The sequence below is a fragment of the Castor canadensis genome, chromosome 12 (genome assembly GCF_047511655.1).
Source record: "Castor canadensis chromosome 12, mCasCan1.hap1v2, whole genome shotgun sequence".
Taxonomy (NCBI): domain Eukaryota; kingdom Metazoa; phylum Chordata; class Mammalia; order Rodentia; family Castoridae; genus Castor; species Castor canadensis.
The window spans coordinates 82,736,190-82,754,252 of record NC_133397.1 but is presented as its reverse complement, the minus strand read 5'-3'; the positions used below and the strand labels follow the sequence as shown (position 1 = coordinate 82,754,252).

The 18,063-nt window shown below is 42.1% G+C and overlaps 1 protein-coding gene across 1 annotated transcript in view; it reads right to left on the bottom strand.

Moving 5' to 3' along the window:
• Window positions 1-7,403: 7,403 nt before the first annotated feature.
• The window catches only part of Mertk (MER proto-oncogene, tyrosine kinase), a 109,457-nt gene continuing 98,797 nt past the window's right edge, over window positions 7,404-18,063 (bottom strand). The window contains exons 16-19 of the mRNA XM_074050258.1: window positions 16,349-16,458; window positions 14,736-14,895; window positions 13,792-13,928; window positions 7,404-8,667 (exon numbers count right to left, since the gene is read on the bottom strand). Of these exons, the coding sequence (XP_073906359.1) occupies window positions 8,154-8,667; window positions 13,792-13,928; window positions 14,736-14,895; window positions 16,349-16,458 (921 nt within the window). The 3' untranslated portion in view covers window positions 7,404-8,153. The remainder of the gene's footprint in view (window positions 8,668-13,791; window positions 13,929-14,735; window positions 14,896-16,348; window positions 16,459-18,063) is intronic.

Below are 18,063 nucleotides of genomic sequence, written 5' to 3'. Positions count from 1 at the left end.
GGAAAGTGGAGTGATCTGCCCAAGGACACCTGGCAGGACTACCCTCGGTCCAGCCCCTGTCTCTGGCCACATAGCCCAGCTCATGGAGCAGAGCCCTTTGATTTTTTTCAAAGTAGTTGCTCTGGTCCTTGGCTTCTCCTCTCCCTCTGTAAGAAAAGCAAGAAAGAAAAGAAAAAGAAAGAAAATCTCTCACCAGGTCAAGCTAGTCTCAACCTGCGGGTCATGAGTGCGCCTGGTATTTGTTTATTTCCTTGTCCTCTTGACCTCCGCAGCCCTAGTCCCAGCTTAGCTGAAGACAAGGACAGACTTGTTTCTTCCTGTTTTCTCTCTTCCACTTAGCCCTAAGAGCCACTTAAAAAGGAATCTGAGTCTACACAACAGAAGATTTTTGTTTTCAGTTTATGAGAAGAGGACAATACCATAATTTTGGATAGTTTGAAAGTTAGTTCTTTCCAAAGTTTTAAACATTTGAGTATGCTAAGAACACTGTAGATCCACAGTTCTTAGTAAGGAGATTTAAACGTACTAAGCCACAGTTGTCCTGCTTCATTCTCTCATCACAGCACTTTTAACCAATGCCCTGAAGTGCTGCTGTGTGCTGGGTGAACTGAATTTCTCTGCCATGTTTGTTGATGTCTTAAGAAAAGCCAGAAGTCCCAGCTTGTGTTAGCTTTAGCTCTCAGCCCTTCTCAGGTCATATGGAAAATACTGACGCAACTGGACAGGATTGGAGGGCATTTGATGAATTATTCACTATATATTTATACAGTATGTAATTAAAATTAGAAGCATAAGCCACAAAGCATAATAGTTTAGATACTTCTATTACATTAATAAGAAACCTCCAAATAACATTTTTTCCAAATTTTATCATTGCTTATATAGTGTACAGTTGTGAACATTCCTTTCTATGTGGGGTTTGTTGTTGTTTAAACTAGCCACCCTCAATTAGAGGAAAATGGATGGAACTGGAGCTAATCATTGGAGGTTGTTAGGTAAACGCTGCACACCGCACACAAAGGAGGCTCAGGAGAGGTGTCTCATGTCCAAAGTTTAATAAGCAGGCTGGCTGGCTGAGAAGAAAAAATGGTGCAGCAGCTTTTCTTGGCGGGTCTGGCCTTAAGTAGCATTTGGGAGAAAGCAAGGGCTAGGGAGGGACAAAGAGAGGTGGCAAGAGATAAGGGACAGTGGGGCTTTTTGTTTTGCAAGGGATGAGACCAGCTGCGGGTCAGGCTGCAGAATGGCGGCAAGGGGCAGTTCTTATTAGAGGTGAGAAAAGTGAAGCTCAGAAACACAAATGTTGCATGTTTTCACTCATATATGGAATCTAGGCCAAAAAAAAAAAAAAAAAGAATAGGACATAATTTTTTAGCTTTTTTCTTTTTTTTTTTCATTTTTCTTTTATTATTCATATGTGCATACAAGGCTTGGTTCATTTCTCCCCCCTGCCCCCACCCCCTCCCTTACCACCCACTCCACCCCCTCCCGCTCCCCCCCCTCAATACCCAGCAGAAACTATTTTGCCCTTATCTCTAATTTTGTTGTAGAGAGAGTATAAGCAATAATAGGAAGGAACAAGGGGTTTTGCTGGTTGAGATAAGGATAGCTATACAGGGCATTGACTCACATTGATTTCCTGTGCATGTGTGTTACCTTCTAGGTTAATTCTTTTTGATCTAAACTTTTCTCTAGTTCCTGGTCCCCTTTTCCTATTGGCCTCAGTTGCTTTAAGGTATCTGCTTTAGTTTGCGTTAAGGGCAACAAATGCTAGCTAGTTTTTTAGGTGTCTTACCTATCCTCACCCCTCCCTTGTGTGCTCTCGCTTTTATCATGTGCTCATAGTCCAATTCCCTTGTTGTGTTTGCCCTTGATCTAATGTCCACATATGAGGGAGAACATACAATTTTTGGTCTTTTGGGCCAGGCTAACCTCACTCAGAATGATGTTCTCCAATTCCATCCATTTACCAGCGAATGATAACATTTCGTTCTTCTTCATGGCTGCATAAAATTCCATTGTGTATAGATACCACATTTTCTTCATCCATTCGTCAGTGCTGGGGCATCTTGGCTGTTTCCATAACTTGGCTATTGTGAATAGTGCCGCAATAAACATGGATGTGCAGGTGCCTCTGGAGTAACAGTCTTTTGGGTATATCCCCAAGAGTGGTATTGCTGGATCAAATGGTAGATCAATGTCCAGCTTTTTAAGTAGCCTCCAAATTTTTTTCCAGAGTGGTTGTACTAGTCTACATTCCCACCAACAGTGTAAGAGGGTTCCTTTTTCCCCCGCATCCTCTCCAAAACCTGTTGGTGGTGGTGTTGCTGATGATGGCTGTTCTAACAGGGGTGAGGTGGAATCTTAGTGTGGTTTTAATTTGCATTTCCTTTATTGCTAGAGATGGTGAGCATTTTTTCATGTGTTTTCTGGCCATTTGAATTTCTTCTTTTGAGAAAGTTCTGTTTAGTTCACATGCCCATTTCTTTATTGGTTCATTAGTTTTGGGAGAATTTAGTTTTTTAAGTTCCCTGTATATTCTGGTTATCAGTCCTTTGTCTGATGTATAATTGGCAAATATTTTCTCCCACTCTGTGGGTGTTCTCTTCAGTTTAGAGACCATTTCTTTTGATGTACAGAAGCTTTTTAGTTTTATGAGGTCCCATTTATCTATGCTATCTCTTAGTTGCTGTGCTGCTGGGGTTTCATTGAGAAAGTTCTTACCTATACCTACTAACTCCAGAGTATTTCCTACTGTTTCTTGTATCAACTTAAGAGTTTGTGGTCTGATATTAAGATCCTTGATCCATTTTGAGTTAATCTTGGTACAGGGTGATATACCTGGATCTAGTTTCAGTTTTTTGCAGACTGCTAACCAGTTTTCCCAGCAGTTTTTGTTGAAGAGGCTGCTATTTCTCCATCATATATTTTTAGCTCCTTTGTCAAAGATAAGTTGCTCATAGTTGTGTGGCTTCATATCTGGATCCTCTATTCTGTTCCACTGGTCTTCATGTCTGTTTTTGTGCCAGTACCATGCTGTTTTTATTGTTATTGCTTTGTAATATAGTTTGAAGTCAGGTATTGTGATACCTCCTGCATTGTTCTTTTGACTGAGTATTGCCTTGGCTATTCGTGGCCTCTTGTGTTTCCATATAAATTTCACAGTAGATTTTTCAATCTCTTTAATGAATGTCATTGGAATTTTGATGGGAATTGCATTAAACATGTAGATTACTTTGGGGAGTATCGACATTTTTACTATGTTGATTCTACCAATCCATGAGCATGGGAGATCTCTCCACTTTCTATAGTCTTCCTCAATCTCTTTCTTCAGAAGTGTATAGTTTTCCTTGTAGAGGTCTTTCACATCTTTTGTTAGGTTTACACCTAGGTATTTGATTTTGTTTGAGGCTATTGTAAATGGAATTGTTTTCATACATTCTTTTTCCGTTTGCTCATTGTTAGTGTATAGAAATGCTAATGATTTTTCTATGTTGATTTTATATCCTGCTAACTTGCTATAGCTATTGATGATGTCTAGAAGCTTCTGAGTAGAGTTTTTTGGGTCTTTAAGGTATAGGATCATGTCGTCTGCAAATAGGGATATTTTGACAGTTTCTTTACCTATTTGTATTCCTTTTATTCCTTCTTCTTGCCTAATTGCTCTGGCTAGGAATTCCAGTACTATGTTGAATAGGAGTGGAGATAGTGGGCATCCTTGTCTGGTTCCTGATTTTAGAGGGAATGGTTTTAATTTTTCTCCGTTAAGTATAATGCTGGCTGTAGGTTTGTCATATATAGCTTTTATAATGTTGAAGAACTTTCCTTCTATTCCTAGTTTTCTTAGAGCTTTTATCATGAAATGATGTTGGATCTTATCAAAGGCTTTTTCTGCATCTATTGAGATGATAAAGTGGTTTTTGTCTTTGCTTCTGTTAATGTGGTTTATTACGTTTATTGATTTTCGTATGTTGAACCACCCCTGCATCCCTGGGATGAAGCCTACCTGGTTGTGGTGAATATTCTTTTTGATGTGTTGCTGAATTCGATTTGCCATTATTTTGTTGAGGATTTTTGCATCAATGTTCATTAAGGAGATTGGCCTATAGTTCTCCTTTTTGGAGGTGTCTTTGCCTGGTTTTGGGATAAGTGTAATACTGGTTTCATAAAATGTGTTTGGCAGTTTTCCTTCCCTTTCTATTTCATGGGACAGTTTAAGGAGGGGTCGTATCAGTTCTTCTTTAAAGGTCTGATAGAATTCAGCAGAGAATCCATCAGGTCCTGGACTTTTCTTTTTGGGGAGACTCTTGATTGCTGCTTCAATTTCATTTTGTGTTATAGGTCTATTCAGGTGATTAATTTCCTCTTGGTTCAGTTTTGGATGATCATATGTATCTAGAAATCTGTCCATTTCTTTAAGATTTTCAAATTTATTTGAATATAGGTTCTCAAAGTAGTCTCTGATGATTTCCTGGACTTCCATGGTGTTTGTTGTTATCTCCCCTTTTGCATTCTTAAATTGTACTGAGGGCACAATGTGAAATTTACCAAAGTTCTTACAATATATTATAGTTATTCACCCCTTCCATCATTCTCCTTTATCCTCCTTCCCCCATTCCTGGAATAGTTTCAACAGGTCTCATTTTTCCATTTTCATATATGAGTATGTATTTCCACCATAGTCACCCTCCTATACCCTCTCCTTATATCCTCCCCCTCCTACTGGTACCAATCCCCAGAAAGGACCTGTTTTGCCTTCCTGTTACCCATTTTTGGAAAAAAATAGAGACATTTTTGTTGGTTTAAGATAGCTATACAAGGAGTTTCATTGTGACATTTCCATGTATGTATGTATTTATTAAAACCTGAGTTGGTTTATTCCTTCCATTTTGCTACTTTCTGTCTTAGTCCCCTTCTTATGGTGATTTCAACAGGTTTAAAAATTCTTGTATAGGGAGTACATCAACAATATTCACCTTTTTAACTTCCTTCTTGTACCCTCCCTCTCTTGTATGACATAATTGTAAAAGGGGGACTTTTTTAGGGGGGAGGGAATTGGCAGAAGGTGGAAGGAAGAAAGGAGAGGGTCATGGGGGATGAACACAATAGAAGTACTTTATATATATGCATATATGTATGAAAATAGCACAATGAGGGAAAAGAGAGTTAAGAAAGAATAACAATGATGGGATGAATTTGATCAAAGCACATTATATGCATGCATGTAAATATAACAATGAAACCTCTTTGTACAATCAATTTATGTTAATAAAAATGTGAAGATTTTTTTAAAAATAAAAACTCACAACATGTCACTTTAAAAAATAAATTGTAAATATTCCTGCTACTCATTGCTGAAAGAAAAGTTGATGTTTTGATAGTTTATTAAAATATATCTGTTCTGTATGAAAAGAACTTTAATGAAAAGTTACCATCAACAAGAAACTTTGCACAAGTAGGTGATAAAAACATTTTATTGATTTTTAAAATAACTTCAAAAATTTTCAAAACTATATCTTGATCAAATGTAAGTGTTTTTTTTTTTTTTTCAGCTTTTATTGTAAGAATGTAGTTCTGGCCATTTTTTTTATAACAATGCAGATTCTTTCCAAACCCTCAGAACTTTTCCATATGGACCATTTCACAGTAACAGCGGAGCAAGCTCACCCTGCAGACTGGGTGCCTGGACTGGCAGCCAGAGCCAGTACTCGAGCCCTTGGTAGGCTGTGTGCCTGAATCCTGTGTGGTTGCTGACTCCTGAAGACTGCAGACAGCCTGGATAAGCCCCCTCAGGAGTGGGGACAAACAGTTCTGAGGATGGCAGTGGCCCAGGGCTTGCCAGGGCAACACTTCAACTATGTCAGTCTACTGCCCTGCAGTAAGTTGGCCTCTTCCAGCTTCAGTCTGCCCATCTGTGGAGTAGGGATAAGGCTAGTACCTACTTGGTTGGGTAATTATGAGTATTAAATGAGTGCCATTCCTGGCTCATAGTGATAGCTGTATGTTTATTAAATAAAATAAAAAGATTGAAAGGCTCTGGAGTACACCCCTGCTATGATATGGATGAGTGCCCCCAAAAGTCCATGTGTAAAACACTTAGTTCCCAGGGTAGTGCTGTTGGGAGGTGATGGAACCTGTGGGAGGTGGGCCTTGTGAAGGGTCTCTGGCCACTGGGAGAGTGCCTCTAAGGGGATGTGGGACCCAGCCAGTCCTCTCTGCTTCCTGGCTGTGATGTGAGCCCTCCCTCCAACATGTGCTCCCACCATTGCCATCTGCCACCTTCATCAAAGCCCCAGCCAATGATCCTCTCTGGATCTTGGGTTGGAATCTCCAAAATTATAAGATAACAAGCCTTTCCTCTTTATAAATTAATTGCCTCAGTTATATCACTGTAGTAATGTAAAGCTGACTAGTACAACCCCCAAATCACACACTTAATCAAATGTGGTAAATTCTGGCTCTACTGTAGAACTCTTTACATATGGGCATAACAGGTCACTCCATCTTTCTGAGCCTCAGTTTCCTGGTTTGGACATGGTGATGGCACTGGTATACCAAGCGGTATGACACACAAATTAAACAGACAGCTCACATTACAGTGAGACATGACGAATGCTCAACAAATGATAGCTATTCTGAAGTGGTGGAGCCAGGATGGGAACACAGGTGGCTGAGCTTCAGAGCCTCTGTCCTGCCCCCTGCCATGCCCAGCTCCTGTGAGTAAGGCCTCCCAAACAGAAATGTTTCACCTGTCAGAATTTTTTTGGTGGGACTGGGATTTGAACACTTGCAAAGGAGGCGCTCTCCTGCTTGGACCACACCTGCAGTCCTCTTTGCTCTTTTGGAGATGGGGTTCTCACAAATAATTTGCCCCAGCCTGGCCTACAACTGTGATCTTCCCGATCTCAGTATCACAAGTAGCTAGGATTACAGGCATGAGCCACCGGTGCCTGTTTTGTCAGACTCTTTTCTACAGTTTGCTTTAAATATTTCCAATCAGATTGGATTCTTCACTTCTTTATTATTTTAATTATTTCTCACCTATGGATTCTTGGGTGTTTCTTCCATATCTTTAAAAAGCAATGCTGCCAGGCTCCAGTGGCTCATGCCTGTAATCCTAGCTACTTAGGAGGCAGAGATCAGGAAGATCATGGTTCAAAGTCAGCTCAGGCAAATAGTTCATGAGATACTATCTCAAAAAAAACCCAACACAAAACAGGGCTGGTGGAGTAGTTCAAGGTGTAGGCCCTTAGTTCAAACCCCAGTACTGCAAAAAAAAAAAAAAAGAAAAGAAAAAGCAATGCCAAGAATGGTCAGAGCAACCACAGTGAAGACCAGACTTTGCAAAGACACCCATGCTGCAGTAAGCACTGTCTGTCCAGGTCAGGAGTAAGTGCAACACATGCTTCCTTATTCACGTTTTATTAGGAAGCCATATCAGATAATCAGTTATAAAATCTTAAACATCAAAGAAATCATTCTTATCAAACACTTGGGTCACGTAGGCACATCAGACTTTTCATGAAGATCAGAAGTGTCTTGAAATATGGCATTTCATTTTATAGTTTACGTTTAATAGTTGTGAAAAAAAAGAACATCAAAAAACAACTTTGTACAAATGTTAGCAGCGAGGAATAGCTAAAGCTTCAATTTTAAGGTCCATAGGTGGAATGAAATAAGTCATCTTTTATTAAAATAAAATATCTGTGTCTCTTCCCATCATATACATATATATTTTTTCTTTTTAAAATAAATATATATTATGTACTTTTATTTTTTTGTGGTGCTGGAGATGGAACCTAGAGCCTCACACATATTAAGTATGTGCCTTACCACTGTATCACACCTTAGTCCTGTAATGTATATCTTGTTGTTGTTGTTTGTTTGCTTGTTATTTTTGCTTTTGAGACAGGGTCTCACTATGTAGCCCAGGCTGGCTTGGAACTTGCAATCCTCCTGCTTCAGCCTCCTGAGTGCTGGGATTACAGGAGTGCACCACCATCCTAGTTTCCTATTATATATTTCTAACGAACACTTACTTGACAACACTCATCTGGTGCTCTGGGGCCATGGAGGTTACATGGTAAGGAAAACAAATACCAAAACCATCAGGCAGATGGTTCCCTTGGTTTTGCCATGTCTCCATTCAGCTCTCCTCACAGTGGGACTTCTGAGTCTTCTGAGCAATCATCAGTAAATAACAGTTCATCTGATGATGGGCTTCCCAAAGGCAGTGTGGTACAATGAGACCAGGAGACCCCATTCCTGACAAGTCTGTCCTCTGGTAGAACGCTGTCCTTTCCAGCTGTGACCGTTGTATTGGGAGTGGAAGTCAGATCTTCCCATTCGTCACTGCCCCCATTTAGGATGTACCTTTCTTCATGAGGTTTGCTCTCATGCACTTCTGCTGTGACCACGCTGATGGCAGATCGGGGAGTGCAAGAAGCAATAATGGAGTGGGGATCGATGTTCATGTCCAGGTGGGCAAGCGCCGGCCCCTCGGCTGAGCCCTCGCAGCTCTCTGGCAGCTGGGTGTTGATGTAGATGACAGCCGCTTGGTCCTGCACACCAGGCAAACTCTCTAAGAGCTTCTCTAGCTGCAGCCTCAACACTGAAAAGGTGGGTCTGTCCAGGGGATCGGCACTCCAGCAAGAGTACATTATCTCATACCTGAAAGTGAAAACAAAGTGAGCATCGGGCACAGCACCGGATCCCTTAGGTCAACTTACTCTTTATTTAGCCTTTAATCAGAATTCTTTTTTATGGAAATTATTGAGATTTTTTTTGGGCGGTAACCTAATGGTTATTCAACTTTTATAAATGTTCTGTGGGTATTTGACAAGAAAAGATTCTGTTTCCAAAAATAGAGGACATATTTGGCAATTATTAAGGTCCTTTTCTTTATGCAAGGCTTGACACACTATGGCCTGTGGGCCAAATCTGGCTTGCTCTCTCCTTGTAAATTAAGCTTTATTGGAATATGGCTATGCCTATTTTTTTTTACATGTTGTCTATGATTGCTTTTGCTACAATGGCAATGTTGAGCAGGTGCTACAAAGGGCCCACAAGCCAAAAACGCTTGTCCTTTGGTACTTTACAAAAAGTTTGTTGATCTCTGTTCTATACTATCAAAATGGATTGTTACCAAGAGAGCTGAGTTAGATAAGGCCCTGGGGTGGCTAGGGCTAAGAAGGCCTGGGGTGCCATGGGGGGCGGGGAGGATGTGGTATGTGGTGTGAATTGCTCCATCAAATCATCCAACAGCCCTGTCATTGTCACTTTGTACAAAAATGAGTGGACTTAGGGAAGTCACAGAATGTGTGTTGGACACACGGGTAGCAGGGGAAGCAAGGGGAGTCAGGTTCAAATTGGGCAATTCCTTCACCCAAGTGTTCCCCATGACCCTTTCTGCTAAGTTCTACAGGGTGTAGACAACCCTATAGAACTTCTGGGTGGCTTCTTCATTCCTGATGTCAATATCATTAAGAATTACAATGGAGGCACAATTAGAGCGGCATGATAAAACAGAGAAAGGACAAGTAGGAACTGAGGAAAAGAGTGAGTTATACCACCATTTCATTCTGATTCCTTCCTGTGTGGAGAAACTGATATTAATATCACTAGATAAGAAAATAGCTTGACTTTAAGCCATCTGATGCACATAGTAGGCTCCAAGTCTCTTTGAAACACAAGTATGCAATTTCCATGTTCATATTTAATTACATCATATAGTGTGAATGACTGGTGCCTGGCTACAATAATATCTTCTTTTTTTTTTTTTTCGTACTAGGGTTTGAACTCAGAACCTACACCTTGAGCCACTCCACCAGCCCTTTTTTGTGAAGATTTTTTCCAAGATAGGGTCTTACGAACTATTTGCCCAGGCTGGCTTCGAACTGCGATCCTCCTGATCTCTGCCTCCTGAGTAGCTAGCTACGGTGTGAGCCACCAGTGCCTGGCTACAATAATATCTTTATTTCTCTATCTTTTCAGCCTCTATCAACATGTGCGCATGCTTCCAGAGGCAAGACACTTGTTAGTCACTGTGTGCATGAAGGGGTTGAACCGGAACACTGGACACGGACTATGAATCCCTGTCTCGCAATCCTAATTCTCATTGTAGGTTTAGGAGTTCTTTTGGTTTTCCTGTCTTACTCTCACTAGCTAGTCACTTAGACTTGGCAAACAATTTTTGTTTCTATCTTTGAGGTTTTCATGGTATAAATTAGTTTGTACGACTCCCTGTTTTCCACAGAGCCTTGACTGTTTGCAGTCTGAGATGAGCTTTGAGATGTTCAGTCCTTAAGGACATATGTTCTTTTCATCATTTTAATCAAGGGGCTATGCTATTTAGTTCACTTTCATTTATTCCATGTCTTTGAAAAAAAGTGTCAAATAATCTATCTTTTTTCCATATAGGATAGTAGCTATATTGAAATTTATTTTCTTTTTACATTCAATAATTTGTGAACTCTCTAAAATATAAATATGACTTTTATATGATGAGGGTAGAGCGCCTGCCTAGCATGAGACCTGAGTTAGATCTCCAGCACTGCAAAAAACAGTAATAAAGACATGACAAGCATGTATGCTGTTTAACCTATTCCCACAAAAGCATAGCAATGAGACAAGGTGGTTAACAAGAAGTCCTGCACCTGGTAAGTAATAGAATTTAAATTTTATGGATGGAAAAAATGTAAGTTTGGTAATTGCCATTGTAAATGATCATTTCTACTGTTGCGTTGAGATCTTAAAAAAGATGTAATGAGGTTGTCATGGGCAGGAGAAGGGTGAATGAGTAGTTGAATGGCTATAGGATCCTGGTGATGGATGGCGGTGATGGTTATACAATGAAGTGAACACACTGAACACTATGTGGTTAAGATGGTAAATTTTGTATGTTTTTTACTGCAGTTTAAAAAATGCAATCACATCAATTCACCAAATCCATACATTTGTGAAGTTTTTGAGCCCCTGCTTTGTTCTGGCTCTGAGGATAGTATATGACAGCACTGCAGGTCTCCCCCTAGAAACACTGCCTGCCTCCATTAGCGGGTGATGCTCTGCCATGCTAAGCCAGGTTCTGATCCTAGCTCTACCACTTGGTCTATTGGGACTCTCGCTCATCCCCTTTTCTGGGTGTGGGCTGTGTCAGGTGGAAGTGGATGATAGGTCAACATGTAGAGAAGGACTTCTGAGAGAGGGCAGGTGGGTGTGAGCTGGGCTCCTGGTAGTCCAGGCCAGCCTGTGCTTGCCAACATTCCATAACCGGGCCATAATTTTCTCTCTCTCTCTCCAGCGCTGGGGATCAAATCCAGAGCCTTGTGCTTGCTAGGGAAGTGTTCTACTACTGAGCTACACTCTCTGCCTTAGATTATAACTTCTGAGGTCACTTTGGTTGATGCCCAAACAATGTGTGAAGAGCCTGGAGGTGAGGAGCAAGGAAAATGAAGGATCTGCACTATATCCACTCATTCACTTGTTTATACAATGATGCCATTGTGATTCAGGGGTGGGAGTGGACATCTGCTAGCCGATGATACCCATCCAGGCAAAGAGACCAAGGTGGCTCCCCAGTGTCATGTCCGAGAATGAGGGGAATGAGTGCCAAAGCCAGGTAGAGTGGTGGCCAGATGATAGGGAGGGTCTTGAGGTCTGCAAGGAGACCATGATGAGCTCAGCTGGGGAAATGTCCCATGGAAGTTCATGGAGGCATCAGAGAGTAGTATCTTGGACAGTAGGGAGCATGGCCTACAGGCTGGTCTCTCCAAGGTGGGGGTGATGCACAGTACAAAGAGGTTTTATGATTAACATCATTATATTACATAGTGTTGCTTTAAAAACCAAAGTGCAACTTTACATTGGAGGGAATTTGTCTTAGCTATGTTTAGACAGTGATCTTAGATGAGCTCAGAGTATTCATTTCATTTTTAAAAGGAAATGCCCCAGAAACGGCAGTACAGAGACCTCTTTGGGGGACACTGCTGCTTGCCAGTATCCAGACACAAGAGAGACCCAGGAAGGGGGCCTGGTTCACTAGTCTCCTGGTCACAGCTGCATCTGCAAGCCAGGGGCATGGAGCTAGCAGGAGGGTGGGGACTGTGGCCTGTCTACATCCACCTGACTCCCCAGCCACATGGTGTGAACTGACCCTGCCACTCTTTTCTGTTCTCAGAGAACAATGATTGAGCATTGCCTCACTTTGGTTCCATATGTACATCTGAAAACCACAATGTGACACATCTCAGACCTTACTGAGACACAACCTAATCACTGCAAATGTCAACTTTGTTGGCATACGGGGACAGCTAAGAAAGAAACCACAATCACCTCCTCTCAGTCAGTATTGTCTGATTGAAAGGCTTCCTCATTTTCAGAAGCAAACATTTCATTATCATGACCCTTTTAAAAACTACCATGAAACCCTAGAATGAATTTAATTAGGATTTCAAGATGTTGTTAAGGGATTTACAGTGTTTGTTTCTGTTTAATGCTAGACATCTTTAGCCACAATAACCACCACCACTTCCAGCAAGCAGGGTATGGCTCAGATCAATTTCCTTATGTTTGGCTCAGATGGACCTGGGAGGCTGTATGCAAACTGACCTGGTACCCCTCTATAGTGCAATGAGGCAGTAGGGACAAAGTTTGGGGTGGCCTGAGGCTCCTGCATGTGCTCACCAGCACCAGTGCCCTGGCATGACAGAGCCAGCACAGGCCCATGGTCATGCCATGTTCTCACTAAGTACGGTAGAAATGCCCCTCTCCAAGCCGATGACCTTCATTCTACAGGGAAGAGACACACCATCTGGAAAGTTCAAGTCACCATGCTATAGACAGCATTACAACACATTATTCTGAAAAGCTTGGGGTTTAGGGGAGATCAATTTGCAAAGATGCTATTAATAATTGGTATTATTAGGTGAATGCTTCCTTTGTGTGCCAGCTACAGGCTGAACACTCAGATGCTTTTCTATTTAACTATTACCACATTGCTGAAGAACATATGGCCATACTACTTTTGTGGCTAAATAATATAAGGTACAGAGAGGTTAAGTCAGCTGCCACAGATAGACACGTGGTTAGCTAAGAGGCAGAGCCTGGTCTGTCCAACCTCAAGGCCCAGGTTTCTTTTCCATAGTGCCTGGCCTTGAAGACAGAGAGGAGCCTACTGAGATGGGATGTGCACTGTGGTCACAGTGCAGGAGCACTCACATCTAGCTGAGCACTGCTCTCCCATGGAGTATTTTAAACACACTAATTCCTAGGCCCACTGTGTACACCAACAGCATCACAATCTCCAGTCACAGGGCTGGGGAACTGTGTTGTTTGAATATCCTCCAAGCAATTCTGGTGACCAGCCTGATTTCAAAGTCACTGGCTCAAATTTCTAAGTTTCCAGGTGAAGGATATCAGTGTGTAAAATGCAATATAGAAAGAGAAGGACAACTGGGCCTAAAGAGGGTAGCTAATCATCCAAGTCCCTCAAGGACTCCTATTTCTTGATAGGACATATTTCTAGAGGTGCTTAAGGAGTTTGGGAACATGTGCCATTGCCTTGTCTGACAGTGCCCATTGCTGGGGGCTGAGACCTTTTGGATGAGCAAGTCACAGCAGTCTCATAGGATATATGCATACACCACTTCTTCCACCAGGAATGGCTGCCAACCTGCAATGTCTGCAAGTGCCAACGTCTGCACATGCCAACCTGGCTAATAGCAGACCCCCAGGTCTTCACAGAGTCAAGTGGCTGCCCCATGCAGAAAACCCAGTGACACGGAGATGCTCACTCACAGTTCATCAAGGCAGTCCTCGGGCTGCTTCAGCCTGTGGCCATGGAGAAGATAGTCATACATCTCATGGTTCTGGACTCCAGGATAGGGAGTCATTCCCCGAGTTGCTATTTCCCACATGGTCACACCAAATGCCCACTGAGAACAAAGCAACAAGAAGTTAGGATGCAAGTCTTTCCACAAAGGCTGAATGGACTTTTTCATTGGCAAATGTCATTTCCTTAAAGCCCTGATGATTGTGCACAAAGCTGGCAATTATTTCTGAGAGCCACTGCTCTCCCAACACAGCAAAAACGTGGGGTTGGAGTGTCACATTTTTATGAAAGCTGTTCTGGGAAATTTGGCAAAGGCAGCTACAACCTCATCTCCCATCAACAATGCTTACTGCTTTGCCCCACTGTTGTTGTGGAGCATTTTCTTTTCCCAAATGTAGGTCAAAGGTATAATTATACAGCACCTTCTGTAAGCATATGAGTTCCAAAGAACCACTGGATGAACTCATTCATTTAATGTGAATACGGAATATGTTAATCGCGAGCAGGAAGTCAGTGACTCTTTTGTAGCAAAGAAAAGTGAGCATCAGTGAAGGTCCTTTGCAAAGCACAGATCTGAATGTCAGGACACTTCACTAGAATCTACTGTTCTGTCTGAATTAAAAAGTCTAGCTAGAAATAAAGAGAGGTCTGAGCATACTCCCAATCCTCAGTTTATCAGAGAGTAAAATGTCTGATAACAACACCTCAACCTTCTTCTCCCTCCCTCCCTCCCTACTTCCTTCATCTCTCTCATTTTTTCTTTTCTATTTTTTTGTGCTGTTGAGGATTGAACCCAAGGCCTTGTACATGCTAGGCAAGTGCTCTTCTGCCAATATACATCCCAGACCCTTAGGTCATTTTTTTCAAAGTGCCCCCATCTTTGCAACCTGAATCAAAGCTGCATACACACCACGTCACTTTTACTTGTGTAAACTCGGTCTGCAAGGCTCTCTATGGCAATCCACTTCACAGGCATCTTAGCAATGCGGCCTTGGCGGTAGTAATCACCACTGTAAATCTTCTTAGAGAGGCCAAAATCTGCCACACAGACAGTCATGTCATCTCGCAACCTGCAGGGAGAGAGTTCATGACCTCAGCAACCTTGGAAGAAGAGCCTTTAATCACAGATCTATATCTGATATGGCCGAAAACATTCACAATAAGTGACCAAAGAAGACCTGGAGCCCATCAGCCTGTGGGGTATCTGCTTTGGCCCCAAAGGCAGACAAGTGATGGGGGAATAGAAGAGTTACTGTATTGCATCACTGTGGTCTGTGTGAGGAGTAGCCCAGCAAGAGCACCTGGGCACAGAGGCTAGAAATGCTGGAGGGGAGAGATGTGGGATGGCAGGAGCAGAAAGAACAGCACCATGTCCTAGGCCCTTGGGTAGACTGGTCTAGTGCCCAGTGGCCAACCTGCTTGGTGTCTGAAAGCAGCACTGGCCCTACGCACTAAGCAAGTCCCCCTGGAGGTAAGGAGGTGAGATGTAAGAGGTGGTGAGGTCTAGGGAAAGTGAAAAGGTTTACACTATTAGAGGCAGATGCTGGACTTTTTGCTAAGATGGTCAGGTGAGTGCTTAAGGAATAAATTGGAAAATTAAAGAACAACTGCATTTATAGCCAACCTATTAAAGCAGGTCCTAGCAAGAAGAAAGAAGAGAAGAAGTGGAGGGAGGAGGAGGGGGAAGAGAAAGGAGAGAGACAAAGGAGGAGGTAGATGACCAACTTCTCCCTGTTTGCCTGACATGGACTTTTAAAACTGGAAGTCCCACACACTGGGAATTCTCTCAATTCAGGGGAAACTGAACAAGTGTTCAGTTTCTCCACTACCCAATGGAGAACAAAAGGTTTTCATAACATGGCACAAAAAGTATTTAAATAAGAAAAATAACAAGACCAAATTCACTTTGGGATTTTCAAAGATGAGGTGAAAGTGAAGGGGAGTGGGGGAGGGGTCAGGAGGAGTGAGTGGCAGGTTCCATTGCCACATCGCTGACCAACAAAAACAAGTGACAATACACCCAAGGACCACTCCCTCTTCTCACAACTGTAAACTTAAAATCCAGTAATAGTTATTGTGTTTGAAGATTTACAGCAGGCAATGGTTCTGCTGAAGGAGGTGAAGTCAAGTCCAAAGTCCTTGTATAATGAGACTGTGTCTGCTGTGAAAGGAAAGCTTCCATGTATTCAAGGTACAAAACTTCTTCACAGGGAAGTGTTAGGGAAATGTTAAAGTCATTATTTGTCATTGTCATTGCATCATGTGAATCATAATTAAGATTAGCTCACTTAACGTAACTCTGGGACCAAAGCTAGCTGATGGCATCGGGAAGGATCACAAAGACCATACCTAGTACATCTAGCTGAGTGAGAGGATGAAAATAAAAAATTAATCATTGGAGAGAGCTCTGGAGGCCAACCACTCTTGGAGGCAAAAATCCAGTCAGAATCAGGGCCATAGAAATCCCCTCACAAACACCAAATGCAGTGAGTCCAGCACCCTCCAGGATGGCCAGGAGCTTACATGCAGTTTCGAGCAGCTAAATCCCGATGAAGAAAATTCCTGTTGCTCAGATATTCCATTCCCAGGGCAATGTCCACCATGAACTTCAGCAGGGTCTGCAGAGGAATATGCTAGGGAGTGGAGGGGATGAGAAGAAAGTCATTTAGAGGGAAAACTTGGCAAGTCATTTCCACCCAAGGGGGGAATGATGTTCTCATTCTTATTCATTAAGGTGTGTTGGTGTCAAAAAGAATTAACCTAGAAGGTAACACCCATGCACAGGAAATGAATGTGAGTCAATGCCCTGTATAGCTATCCTTATCTCAACCAGCAAAAACCCTTGTTCCTTCCTATTATAGCTTATACTCTCTCTACAACAAAATCAGAAATAAGGGCAAAATAGTTTCTGCTGGGTATTGAGGGGTGGGGGGGAGAGGGAAGGGGCAGAGTGGGTGGTAAGGGAGGGGGTAGGGGCAGGGGGGAGAGATGACCCAAGCCTTGTATGCACATATGAATAATAAAATTTAAAAAAAAGGGCATTCATCAAAAAAAAAAAAAAAAGGTGTGTTGGTGAAACAAGGACACAGTCTTTCATTTCATTAGCACAGATTTTTTTTTTTTTTTGAGATAGGGTCTTGCTATATAGCTCAGATTGGTCTTTACCTTGCGATCCCCCTATCCCCCTGCCTCAATCTCTGTAGGACTGGAATTACAAGTGTGTCACCCTCATGCACAAATAATATTTTAAAAGGAAATAACAAAAGAAACCCCTTCAAACTGCTAGGAAATACCACATTCTCTTCTCCTCGTGTTTACAAGTATTTTCAGTGAATAACATTCTGCATCTTTTCACAACGGATAAGGGAAAAGGTGATCCTCCCTGAGAGAGAGTGGAACAGAATGCTGATGCCAGGCAGAGGAAAGGCAGGAAGGGGCTGTCTAGCCTCAGGGAGACAGGGGTGTGTGTGTTGCGGGGAGGAACTCTAATGTGTTGGAGGCAAAAGGCCCATTCAATAGGAGCTGTTTCCAATTGCATACTCGTATCTGCTATCATTTTTTTAACCTTGCATGTGTGTGTGTGTGTGTGTGTGTGTGTGTGTGTGTGAGATACTGGGATTGAAACCCAGGGCCTCACATGTTAGGCCACTTTTTTTTTTTTAATCACTAAGCTACACCCCTTGCCTTTCTGCTACCATGTTAGTTTAAAATGTTTTGAAAGGTATTTTTCTCCTTCTTTCTTTCCATCTCCCTCCTTTTTTTTTTTCTTTTTGAAACAGGGTCTTGCTATGCAGTCCAGGCTGGCTTTGAACTCTACATCCTCCTGCCTCCATCTCACCAATGCTGGGATTACATGTGTGTGCCATCATGAAAGATATAATTAGACTAATCTTTACCCTTTACCTTCTGACCAAAGTACAAGTAATGCATTCAGGAATTGTCATTTTGTTTCTCTAGGGCCCTCCTGAAAGTTTCAACAGTCTAGTCTTTCTCTATGTCGCAAAATCAGACTAGATTGCTATGTTAGGAAATCTGGCTCTATTAGAATTGGTTCTGAGGATAATGACTAATGAAGATCTCCAAGTAATAATTAAGGGCTTTAATACAGTCACAGCCCCACAGAAAGGGCTCACCACAAATTCCTGCCACAAGCGCCATCCATGGTATAGTTGCCACAGGCATCAGATTTGTCATGGCTCATTCTCCACAGAACATGAGTTTTCCAGAATGTTACTCAC